Source organism: Danio rerio, chromosome 15 (genome assembly GCF_049306965.1).
Source record: "Danio rerio strain Tuebingen ecotype United States chromosome 15, GRCz12tu, whole genome shotgun sequence".
Classification (NCBI taxonomy): domain Eukaryota; kingdom Metazoa; phylum Chordata; class Actinopteri; order Cypriniformes; family Danionidae; genus Danio; species Danio rerio.
The window spans coordinates 1,136,967-1,149,933 of NC_133190.1; the positions used below are offsets into that span (position 1 = coordinate 1,136,967).

The following is a 12,967-nucleotide window of genomic DNA, read 5'->3' on the forward strand; positions in this document are numbered from 1 at the left end:
TCTTGAAGAATATCTAGTCTAGTATTATGTGCTGTCATCATGACAAAGAGAAAATAAATCAGTTACTAGAAATGAGTTATTAAAATATCATGTTTAGAAATGTGTAGGAGAAATCAGGTGAAGGGTGAATATTTATGAATTAATTATTGTGAATACACCATCTTCATATCTTTCATCTGATTAAATCCACTAACCATTAACCAACATGGATTGTGAAAAATATTAGATGCATATAAAAATAAAATCCATTTTAAATAGGAGTCGAGACGTGTTTTCTGCAGTGGTTTAAGGGTCATCTGTAGGCTGGTGTGTGTTTGTCTTGGTCAGCACAAACACAGCTGACGTCACCCGCAGCTTTTAGACAGTGTTAAACTTCTCCTTGTGTCTGCATGGCAGGAACCAAAAAAAGCAGAAGGTAGAAAGTAAGATTCGTTTCCTTTCAGAAAGCTCTATGAAAAGAAATGTAAACTAAACCATGAAGCATTTCCAAAACAGCTCAGCGCACTGGCTCTGGGGGTCTTTCTGAGGCTGGTGAGTGTTCAGTTTTATACAACACATTACACGACACCTCAGTCTTGAAGAAGACATGTGGAACGTCACTGTTTGTAGACTGTTTAATTCTGAGTATTAATAATTTATTATCATCTGATAGTAATTGATTGATGTGTCAAATAATGAAAGTTTTGAATGTTTGAATTCATTACATTCTGGCAGGCGTGGTTAACAAAATGAATAAAATAATTTCACAAATAAAAACTAAATTTTAAGCCTCATTAATAAATGATGTTTCTTGATTGATGCTTGCATAATTAAACTAACTAGCCAAGTTAATCTAATTAATTTACAGTGCAAAAAAATGTTCATGGGCATCATGGTGGCGCAGTTTGATTGCCTCTCTGCAAGAAGGTTGCTGGTTCAAGCCTCGGCTGGGTCTGTTGGCATTTCTGTGTGGAGTTTGCATGTTCTCCCTGTCTTGGTGTGGGTTTCCTCCGGGTGCTCCGGTTTCCCCAACAGTACAAAGACATGTGGTATAGGGGAATTGGGTTAGTTAAATTGTCCATAGTGAATGAGTGTGTATGGATGTTTCCCGGTGATAGGTTGCAGTTGGAAGGGCATCCGCTGTGCAAAACATATGCTGGATAAGTTGGCGGTTCATTCCGCTGTGGCAACCCCTGATTACTAAAGGGACTAAGCCGAAAAGAAAACGTATGAATGGAAAACGCTTCTTGAATTAAGACATTCTAGATATTTGGAACAAAAGAAACAAAACCAAAATGTTGTAAGCTAAATAATCTAGTTTTTCCTTTTCACACAAATTTACTTAGCTTAAGCCATTGGCAGATTATTTACATTTACATTTACATTTACATTTAGTCATTTAGCAGACGCTTTTATCCAAAGCAACTTACAAATGACCAAAGCGACTTACAAATGCTTGTTTTAGTGGAAAAACTCACTTCATTTTGACTTATTTCTCAAACCAGGACGAAAAATTTCTTGTCTTGTAAATGCTTTTTGATTTAGGAATTTTTAAAAATATTTGCACTAGAAACTAGACAACATACCAGAGTGAGAAAACCATTTTCTGGTGTATTACTGTACTTGAAGCTGAAGTGTACAAGGTAAATACCTCAAATTCATGTTTGTCCTAAAAGCTGATATAACCCAAACACTCACCTACAGTTGAAGTCAGAATTATTCGCCCTCCTAAATGATTAGCCCCCTTGTATATTTGTATTTTGTTCACACATAATAATTTAATAACTTAATTTAAAGGCTTCACTAGGGTAATCAGGGTAAAGTTAGGGTAATTAGGCAAGTCATTGTATAACAGTGGTTTGTTCTGGAGACAATCCAACACTAATATTGCTGAAGGGGCGAATAATATTGACCTTAAAATGACTTTTAAAAGTGCTTTTATTCTAGCGAAATAAAACAATTAAGACTTTCTCCAGAAGAACAAATATTAGAGGAAATACTGTGAACAATTTCTGAATCTGTTCAACATCATTTGTAAAATAATGGGAAAAAGGACGGTGATTGTGAATAATTGTGACTTCAGTTGTATGTTTTTTTTAATAAAATTTTTATTTATATTTAAAATAATATATATTCTAAATAATATTTTTATAAACACTTGATTTAATCTTCTAGGGCTTACACTGTAAAAAAAAAAAAAAAGTTGGGTTCCACACAATTCCTTCATGCTGTCTAAACACAAATCGATTAGGTTAACTTTATTGTTTTTCCAAATTTAAGTTGATTGAACATAAAACAATGAAGTTATCCCACAAAAACCCTTAGGAATTGTGTTGATTCAGCTTATTTTAAATAAGTAGTTTGAAGAAGCAGCAAAAATATTATAATATAAGTGTCTATTTAAAATACTTTGAATGTTTTATATTTTGTTACAGACATACGGTGTCATCCTGCAGATGTTTTGCAGCATATGAAATGTCCCAAACCCTCGTTTATAACTGTCCAAAAATGGACAAAAAATGTTTACTCTCTGATAGTCAAAAGATATTTAATAATATATATGTTAAATATGCATTAAAAACATTCAGGAAAAAGTGTTTTATGTAAATTCGGACCACAAGTCCCACATATATGGACATCATTTTTTTCTAAAAGTACATCATAAAAGATCATCATAAAAGATGATACTTAGATTTTTATTCTAATTACGTTCCAATAAGCCCAAATAGCAAAGAGAAATAAAAAATGCATGTAAAAACACCTTGGGCTTCAAGAGGTTAAGGCTTTTTACATATCTGGACTAGAAACAAGCCAAAACCCTAAGTAAAAAGCACATTTTTTTGCAGTGTACATTATTATAGACCATTTCAATGCGGTGATGCCATTGACCCATGAACATTTCCTGCTTGTTGTTAAACTATTTTCTAGCTGTAACAAGAGGCAATTCAATCATACCTTGACGTTAAAACAGCTATCATAACATTATTTATCAATATGTGGACATTTTTGGATTCTCGGAAGCTATGGAAATAAAAATGTAAATCAGGAAATAAGTTAGGACCATTGTTACTGTTTACATCGCTCAAAATGTCCCGAATCCTATTTTTAACTGTCCAAAATGGGGAAAAAAGGTTATTTTTACTCTCTAATAGTCAAAAAAAAAGTTTTAAAAAAATGTCTAATGTTAAATATGCATTAAAAACATTCAGGAAAAAGTGTTTTATGTAAATTGGGATCACGAGTCCACATATATGGACATCATTTTTCTCTAAAAGTACATCATATCAAAAGATAATACTTAGATTTTTATTCTAATTAGGTTCCAATAAACCCAAATAGCCAAGAGAAATAAAAAATGCATGTAAAAACACCTTGGGCTTTAAGAGGTTAAGGCTGTTTACATATCTGGACTAGAAACAAGCCAAAACCCTAAGTAAAAAGCACATTTTTTTTGCAGTGCACGTTATTATAGACCATTTCAATCCAGTGATGCCATTGACCCATGAACATTTCCTGCTTGTTGTTAAACTATTTTCTAGCTGTAACAAGAGGCAATTCAATCATACCTTGACGTATAAAAATGTAAATCAAGAAATGCGTTAGGAGCATTGTTATTGTTTAACTCCCTCAAAACTGTCATGGTTCTGTCTTATGTTTATTTCATTCTTACTTTCATTCTTACTTTCTTACACTCTTGTTTGTTTTCTCTTTGTGAGTGCATTGGTTTGAGTTAGCTTGAACAATGTATTTTTTTCTGTGTTGTAAGCGCACAGCGTCAAGTCATCTTGAGCTGTGTACTTATGTCTGTAATTTGTTTTGTGTTCAGCACATGGCTTGTGTTTGGTCTTTTCCACATGTGCTCATTTGTCTATTAATTAGACCCCGCCTGTCTTGTTAACTCATTATCATTTTGTTAATTTGTTTCACCTGAGCTCCTCGTTTGAGACTTTGTTTGCCCCTCTATTTATTCTCCCAGTTTGCTGTTGTCTGGGCTGATTCGTTTCTCATGCTACATGTAGTTAGATGCTTGTCTGTTTTTCTGTCCACTTTGGTTTTATTTTGTTTTACTTAAAATGACTATTTACCCTACCATGGGCTTGTTGTTTTTTTCAGCCCTTTTGGCTGTTATCTGGGCTCTGTGTCCAGTTTTTTGTTCCTAATTAATAAACTTTATTTTGTATTGCTGATTTGCGTCTGGGTTCTGTTCACACACCTGACTAAAACAGTCTCAGGACTCATCATTTCATTATGCATTCTTTCATTCAGGACTTCATTACTTCACCCAGCAGGACTCATCAATGGAGCAAACAACGCAGCTCAGCTTCTCCAACAGCAGCGTCTCCAACAGTTCATCCTGTTCTCGAGACGGCGCTCTGAAAACCATCGTCTTCCCCGTCCTCTACTCCATCCTCCTCATCCTGGGATTATCTCTGAACGCTCTGGCGGCTTGGGTTTTCCTCCGGATCCCCAGCAAATCCCACTTCATCATCTACCTGAAGAACATCGTGGTGGCCGACATCATCATGACCCTCACATTCCCCTTTAAAATATTATCCGATGCCAATGTAGCGTCCGTGGGCATCCGCATTTTTGTGTGCCGCGTGTCCTCCGTGCTCTTCTACCTCACCATGTACATCAGCATCCTGTTCTTCGGTTTGATCAGCATCGATCGCTGCAGAAAAACCATGTGGCCGTTCGTAGGCACCAACCCCAAACGTCTACTGCACAGAAAACTGCTTTCGGGAGTCATCTGGACGTCTCTCCTGGCTCTTTCGCTCCCAAATGTAATCCTAACCAGTCGTCCGAATATTGGAGAGCGCTTCAAATGCAGCGATCTCAAAACTGAGCTCGGACTGCGGTGGCATGAGGTGGTCAATCATATATGCCAGGTCATCTTTTGGGGAAACCTTATAATCGTGATCATATGCTACACGCTTATTTCCAGAGAGCTCTACAAGTCGTACGCCCGCACGAGGTCTCCGCGTGGGACGCAAAGCAAGAAGAAACACATCCAGGTTAATGTGTTCCTGGTGTTGGCCGTGTTTTTCATTTGCTTTGTGCCGTTCCACTTCGCGCGAGTGCCCTACACCATCAGCCAGACGCGCGCCCTCCTGTTCAGCTGCCCGCAGAAGCTGTTTTTCTTCAAGCTGAAGGAGAGCACGCTGTGGCTGTCCTCTCTCAATTCTGTGCTGGATCCGCTCATCTACTTCTTCCTCTGCAAGTCCTTCAGGTCGTCGCTGTTTAATGTGATGCGATTGGCTCCGGGACGCTGCAGGATCCTGAGGGAGCTCGGGACAGATTCGGCCGGCGATCAACAGGGAAACGCACTGACATGATGGACAAAACACGGACACACACATGGGAAAAACACTGGGGCTTGTTCTGTAAACATGCAATTATACAATGGGCAAGTGTTTTTCAACCACAGATACACTTCCGGTCAGAGGTTGATGTGTTCTTAAAGGTCCTGTTGAATTAAAATAGAAAAATGTCGATGTTATGCTGCAAAAAAAGCTTTCCTTACTTTGATTTTTTTTGTCTTTTTTTCCAGTCCAAATATCTAAAAATTCTTATATCAAGAAGCATTTTCTAGACAAGCAAAACATGTTGTCTTGTTTTTAGAAATAATGTGCTAAAATTAAGTCAGTTTTTCCTTTAAACAAGCAAAATAATCTGCTAATGGAGTAAGAAAAAGGATCTCGCTTTTCCTTTTGACTTCCAGGAATATTTTTCTTACCCCATTGATAAACGAAGAACCAGTCAGTTTTCATAACGGATAAACAGCTCTCTGTAATATTTCAGCATGCTTTCACTTTCGTAACATGAAACTCACATTTACTGATAGTAATGACATTCGCCCTACTCATAATTCTTATTCCAACCCAAGCTCATTCTGGAAACGTAGCCCCGTGGACATTTCTGGAGACCGCGATTTACGTGGCCGGAGGTACGTAAAGGGCGCGTTTAGTTTTTTCAAGCGAACGCTGCGGGGCGGTGTGGTGCCGCTCCGCCCCTCCTCTTTGCGCTCGCCGGCCGACGGCTCGCCTCCGAGTGGAGGGCTTTCCCGATGCAACCAGTTTGTCCGCTTAGCTCACAGCGTTGCGTCGGCGGAGCGGAGGCCCTGGAGGAGGAGGAGGAGCCGGCCATGGTGGACGACGACCGGGATCGAGTCCAGGGAACAGCGGTTCCGGAAATCAGGTAAGACGAAAAATGGAATCCGAAAAATAAGGCCGAGAATGCGGCGGGATCCGAAAACTTGGTCGAAATCAAAGACGAGGGCTTTTGCTTTTTTTTTTTTTTCTGGACGGCTTTTGCAAACCGTTGCTCGGGTTTAGGGAAGGAGGAGGAAGAGGAGGGCGGCCGAGTCGGCGGCTTTTCGTGGGAGAACGGTGCGGGCGCAAATGGCGCGCGCTCCCGAGAGGCGCCCGAGACGCGAAAAAGCATGCACAGCGGCCTTTCGCGGATTCGCGAAAACAAAAACCGCTCGAATACATACCTCCCGGGACGTAAATCGCGGTCCGCAGAAACGTCCGCGGGGCTACGTTTCCACAATGAGCCCGGGTTGTCTTATTCACATAGCCATATATGCCGATTACATATCCATAATACACTGTAACATAGGCTGGTTCGTAAGTTCACTGGATCATATAGCTTTCTCATTACAATCAATCCGCTTCAGAGTTCGTTTCATTTGAGCCGAGTCCACCTCCTTCAGGCGATCTCGGACCAATTGTTTTGGTGTGGATCAGAGTGTGATTGCTGGATTCACATATGCCAAACGAACCGCGCTAACTGGAGAAACGGGCCAGGTTCCAAAACAAAAGTCTAGGTGTGAAAGCACCCTAAAACAAGATGGAAACAAACCAACCTAGGCTCATTCTGAAAACGTAGTCCAGCTGATGTTTCTGGAGACCGCAAAATACGTCCGGAGAGGTACGTATTTCTGCAGTTTTTGTTTTCGCGAATACGCAAGACGCCGCTGTGTGCGCTTTGTCGTATCTCGAATGTCTTGCGAGTGCCGTTCGCGCCTGCGCTGTTATTGGGTGAACCCACCAGAGGCCACTGTCTGACTGACCGAATGATTGACTGCGCAACCGGCCAATCGGCTGACCCACCTTCCTCCTTCCCTAAACCCAACCAGTTTTACTGATTGTCCCGCCCGCCCGCTCACTTTCCTAAACTCGAGCAACAACTTAGAAAAGCGTCTAGAAAAAGAAAAGCCCTCGTCTGATTTCTTTACCACGTTTTCGGATTTCACCACGTTCTCACCCTGTTATGAACTCGTTCACTTTATTTTTTGGATTCTGTTTTTGTCTTACCTGATTTCTGGAAACCGCTCTTCCCCGGACTCGAACCCCGTCGCCGTGGTCAACTCCTCCTCTCTGCATCTGAAGTCCGCCGGACGTATTTCGCGGTCTCCAGAAATGTCCACGGGACTACGTTTTCAGAATGAGCCTGGGTTAAAACAAACCCAAAATGGAAGTGCCTTCTGGAGCAGCAGACAGGCACAGAAACTCCAATAAAGATACTGTGGTAAAATATATTTCCATCTTTTTAAGACATGAAACTGAACAAAGTAATTTAATGCAGCGCTTCATGTTTAGTCTGAGACCCACTTTATATTGTATATCAATCAAGCAGTGACGATCATTTGTTTTTTTCAGATCTTAAATGCAGCGATATACTCGACAGGCAATCCCAAGTGTACAAATCTCACAGTTTGCCATGGCAATGTTGTTGTCATCAACTTTATAATACCTCCAGGCTGCAGACATACTCACACTTACCACTTGAAGCTGATTCTGTGTTCTACTTTGCCGGCATTTAACCAATCGCATCTCAGCGACAAAGTGATGTCAAGCCGCACTCGATGCTGTTTCTGTGTGTAGTGAAGAAAGAGGTCTACCTCTGTGCCACCCCTTATAGATTTGTTAAAAAAATATACTATATTTTTCTATCTATACTATATACATCTATAACTATAGATGTGTTCAAAATAATTCCTATATATATATATATACAGTATATATGTGTTCGAGTCCTGTTCGGTAGGTAACGTATGATTCCGATCGAGTCTGAAATCTAGTGATCGGATCTGGACATCCCTAGCTAATACCATTGATCCCTTATCATTTCTAAAGTCAGGGGATATTATTTATGAAAATAAGTGATTATTCTTTGTTGCTGACAAATCTATAGTATCAAGACTGACACTGATACTATACAGACTGTGATTAAACTCATTAATGCTAAAGTGCAAAAGCTTTAATATTACTGGCCACAGGTAGTCTTGATTATAGTAACATCACATATAGAGCTGGCATTTACTTGTAAATAAAAATGGTAAAACTACTATACTACACAAAACAACGAGCATAGCAAGACGCTATATATAGCATGTCTGACTTCTGCATGTCAGAAGTCAACATCTGTTCTTCAGCATCTTGTGTCATGGTTGTGCCTTTACAACAGGAACAGAGTCGCTTCTCTAAATTACTGCTCATGGATTGCTAAACATAAAATGCCATGCTTCTGTTAAAGATCTAATGAATTAATACAATGAATTCCAGATTACTGCACTAACAGAAGTGCACTTGAATACATCTTGTTAAAAACAAGACTGACTTGCAAACTTTAAGATATACAGTAACTCATAAGCTGGTGCAAGACATTATATATATTTATATACACTACCGGTCAACAGTTTGGGGTCAGAAGGATTATTAAATGTTTTTAAATAATTATGTTTAAAATAATAATAATTATTTTTACTATTATTATTGTTATTTGTATTATTATTAGTACTATTATTATTACTATTATTATTATTATTATTAATACTGTTATTATTATTAATAATATTATTATTACTATTAATATTATTAGTAGTAGTACTAGTATTAATATTAATACTATTATAATTATTATTATTATTATTATTACTATTATTATTATTACTATTATTATTGTTATTATTACTATTATTATTATTATTATTATTGTTGTTTCTATTATTACTATTGATATTATTATTATTATTATTAATGTGATAGTAATAAAAGCAATAATGACTGGAGTAATAATTCTATTTGAAACTACACACAATAAAAAACTGTTATTTAACATTGTAATAAATATTTAACAATTAAAAAATATATATACATTATATTTAATAAATGGCGCCTTGATGAACAGAATCATTTTCTTAAAAAAACATGAAAAAAAAGACCCCAAACTTTTAACCGGTAGTGTGTTTATATATATGTATATATATATATATATATATATATATATATATATATATATATATATATATATATATATATATATACATATATATATATATATATATATATATATATATATATATATATGTATATATATATATATATATATAATTTTAGCAGTTTGGCGCCATCTGGTGACTCAATAATGTGCAGGTTAGTGTATACTCCATTCAGCCACTTTCATCTCGGTCAGCTTTGTGTTTAATTAAAGAATTAATAAACTATTATTTTTCAGAGCAATGTTTTGTGTCAAATGTTTATGTTTTGTTTCAGGTAATCATGTAACAATCAGGAAGTAACATCAAGGATGGTTGTTTTCGCAGAATAAACCCTTCAGTCTTACACAACAGTGCTGCGTTTCGGGTCAGGCTTATGATAAACCTGTCGGGCTTTATTCTCCAATCACAACCTCCTGGATGTGCTTTATACTTTACATATTACTCATTGAAGTTGTACTATCATGTTTAAACATACCTACATGCCTGCACACACACACACACACACACACACACACACACTGATGTATTAATCAAACTGTACAATGATAATCACTGAATAAATCTTTGAAATGAAGGTGTGTGATGACACTTTTCATTACACTAATGTGCTGAACTCTCCATTACCTGCTTGTTGTAATGTAATGTGAACACAGAGCTGAGAATTCCCCAAACTTTCTTGTGCAATGTGAAACTAACTCATCTGATAAACACACTTCTGCTAATAAACATTTTAACCCATTAAGGAAACAATTTTAGGTCATTTTAGTGGATAATTCATACAATTTCACACACAAAAAAAGTATGGTTTTTAAAAGGAGGTCAAAAAGCTACGAATTGCCTTGAGATAATGTTGAAGAGCCGGTGTTTGTGTGCGGTGTCTGTGTGTGGTCTGACACCAACACAACTTTCAGAAAACACCTGAAAAGAACACACACATTTATTGATAAACACACACACACACACACACACACACACACACACACACACACAGAACATCCTTTGTTAATGTTTTAAACTTTGTGAATTGTGAATATTTACCTGTTAGGGAGTATATGATGGTAATTAACGGTATTCCCTCTGAGCTTAAGAAATTATTAGTAAATGATATAGTTCATGACACAAATTTAGATTTTAGTCTTAAGTTGGAAGGTATAAATATATATATATATATATAAAAAATTAATAATAATTATCTTAGAATGATTTGCCGGATTGTCAATGCTCCTTCAGCTATTGGGTATTGGAAATCACAATTTCAAGATGTTAATTGGAACAAGACTTTTAAGATTTCCAGACGTTTTTGTATAACGAATAAAATTAGAGAGGTGTTATTTAAAATTGTTACCCTGTAAAACAGGTGATTGCAATGATTTAAAATGTACTTTCTGTAACAATAAGGAGGAGAGTTTTGTTCATTTACTTTATGATTGTATTCAAACACAATTGTTTTGGTGTGATCTTTCCTTTTTTTGTTAAGCAGAGTGCGAATATTGCACTGGAATTCAAAGAAAAAGATGTTTTATTTCTTTATGAGAATACTTCAAAAATTTGGCATATTGTTAATTTGCTCATTATATATGGAAACATTTTTATTCATAAATGTAAATGTGAAAAAACCTAATTTTACTCACTTTAAAATAGAAATAAGTCATTACTATGCACGATAAAAGAAACAAAAAATACCAAAGCAAAAAGAACGGTTAATTATTTTAAAGCCTTAAATTTTGTTTTTTGAATAATTTTTTATATTATTATTATATTTTTATAAATTTTTATTTATTTATTTTATTTTATCTTATGTTCTGTGTTCTAAGTGAAGTTTATTCATAAACTAATTTCGAGAGGATCACATGCTTATGATTTATCACGGCCAGTCTCGCATTTGCTAATCACTATCTTCCAATCATATGAGCCCTAAGCTACTATAAATAGCCTCAGTTTTCAGTTCACTTTATCTACGTTTGGAAGAAACCCCCCTCCTCCCCTATTCTCCTTCTTTACCTGTAATTGGGCGGCACGGCGGTCCAGTGGTTAGCACTGCGAGCCACACAGCAAGAATACTGCCGGCCCTAGTTCCATAGGACCGGTGGGTGTTTCTGTGGGGAGTTTGTATGCCCTCCCCATGTCCGCGTGGGTTTTCCCCGGGTTCTCCGGTTTCCTCCCACCATCCAAAGACATTCAACATACATAACAATCAAGCTTGTCTAATCCCTTACGTTCCCTTAGCTACAGCGGCAGGGGAGTTCTGAGATCCACCGAGCTCGGGCTCCCCTCTTGCTCTGCCAACGGGAGGAAGCCCCGGGCTCGACAGCATGCCAAATAAGCTTTGTAAATCATCAGCTAAGTGTGAACTCTTGAAAATTGCAATAAATAAAAAAATAGAGACTGCGTGACAAAAAAAAAGAAAAGAATTGTGAATATTACTGCTGTGCTGAAGGTAAATTACTCGTCTGTATGCTGCTTTGAATATGCTAAATGCATCATTTAAAGTGGTTTTGTTGTTCATCTTTGTATTTCTACAATAGCTGTCTAATACAGTTTATATAATGCAAACATTGCTGGCTACTCAACTAAATGAAAGTCTATTAGGAAAAACTCAGCTAAACCTGAATCTCTTTGTGGTAATAATTGTTGGTTTCTCTTTTTTATTTACAGTGAGTGTGTTTGTAATGTTCACAAGGCAGACAACAGAAAGTGAAGCTGCATGTGTGTCTGGACAGTGTTTAATCTGTCAGCTGAAACAGAATGCACTTCATGCTGAATATTAGTTTCACTCTTACCTGTTTAGGCATTTTCGCTATATAGAGGGTAATGCACACATAATTCAGGGTTCTTGATACGATCTAGAATGTTATGATTGAATCATTGTAAACATACTGATTATTATTGTTTTAATTTCTGTTTTATCTTAAAATGTTTTTTGTTAAATGTACAGTTTATTCTGATCTATTATTTTTTATTAATAATTATGAATAATTTTATATATTATTATTATTTTTTATTTAATTATATATACAGTTGAAGTCAGAATTATTAGCCCCCTTCAAATTATTTTTTTTTAAATATTTTCCAAATAATTTTTAACAGAGCAAGAAATTTTCACAATATGTCTGATAATATTTTTTCTTCTGGTGAAAGTCTTATTTGTCTTATTTCGGCTAAAAAAAAAGTAGTTATTAATTTTTTAAACACCATTTTATGGTAAATAATTATTAGCCCCTTTAAGCTATATTTTTTCTCGTGAATCTGCAAAACAAACCACTGTTTAACAATAACTTATTTAATTAACCTTATTCCCCTAACCTGCCTAGTTAACCTATTATTAACCCAGTTAAGCCTTTAAATGTCACTTAAAGCTGTATAGAAGTGTCTTGAAAAATGTCTAGTAAAATATTATTTACTGTCATCATGACAAAGATCAAATAAATCTGTTATTAGAGATGAGTTCTTAAAACTATTATGATTAGAAATGTGCTGAAAATAAAAAATATTAGTAAAAAATAAACAAGTGGTCTAACAATTCAGGGGGGCTAATAATTCTGACTTCAACTGAATATATATATATATATATATATATATATATATATATATATATATATATATATATATATATATATATATATATATATATACATTTCCCAGTAATGGGTTGTTTCCATTAAACTTGCTGGATAAGTTTGCGGTTCATTCCGCTGTGGCGAC

At 36.1% G+C, this 12,967-nt stretch overlaps 1 protein-coding gene across 2 annotated transcripts; it reads left to right on the top strand.

Moving 5' to 3' along the window:
- Window positions 1-479: 479 nt before the first annotated feature.
- Window positions 480-5,607, top strand: p2ry12 (purinergic receptor P2Y12). Of its 2 annotated transcripts, none has more exons than XM_001921929.9 (2): window positions 480-531; window positions 4,246-5,607. In XM_001921929.9, the coding sequence occupies exon 2, from the start codon at window positions 4,278-4,280 to the stop codon at window positions 5,313-5,315; it is 1,038 nt and encodes a 345-aa protein (XP_001921964.2). In that variant the 5' UTR covers window positions 480-531; window positions 4,246-4,277; the 3' UTR covers window positions 5,316-5,607.
- Window positions 5,608-12,967: the final 7,360 nt, after the last annotated feature.

Coding starts and splice junctions, on each gene's coding strand:
- p2ry12 (XM_001921929.9), top strand. CDS start 4,278: ATGGAGCAAACAACGCAGCTCAGCTTCTCCAACAGCAGCGTCTCCAAC.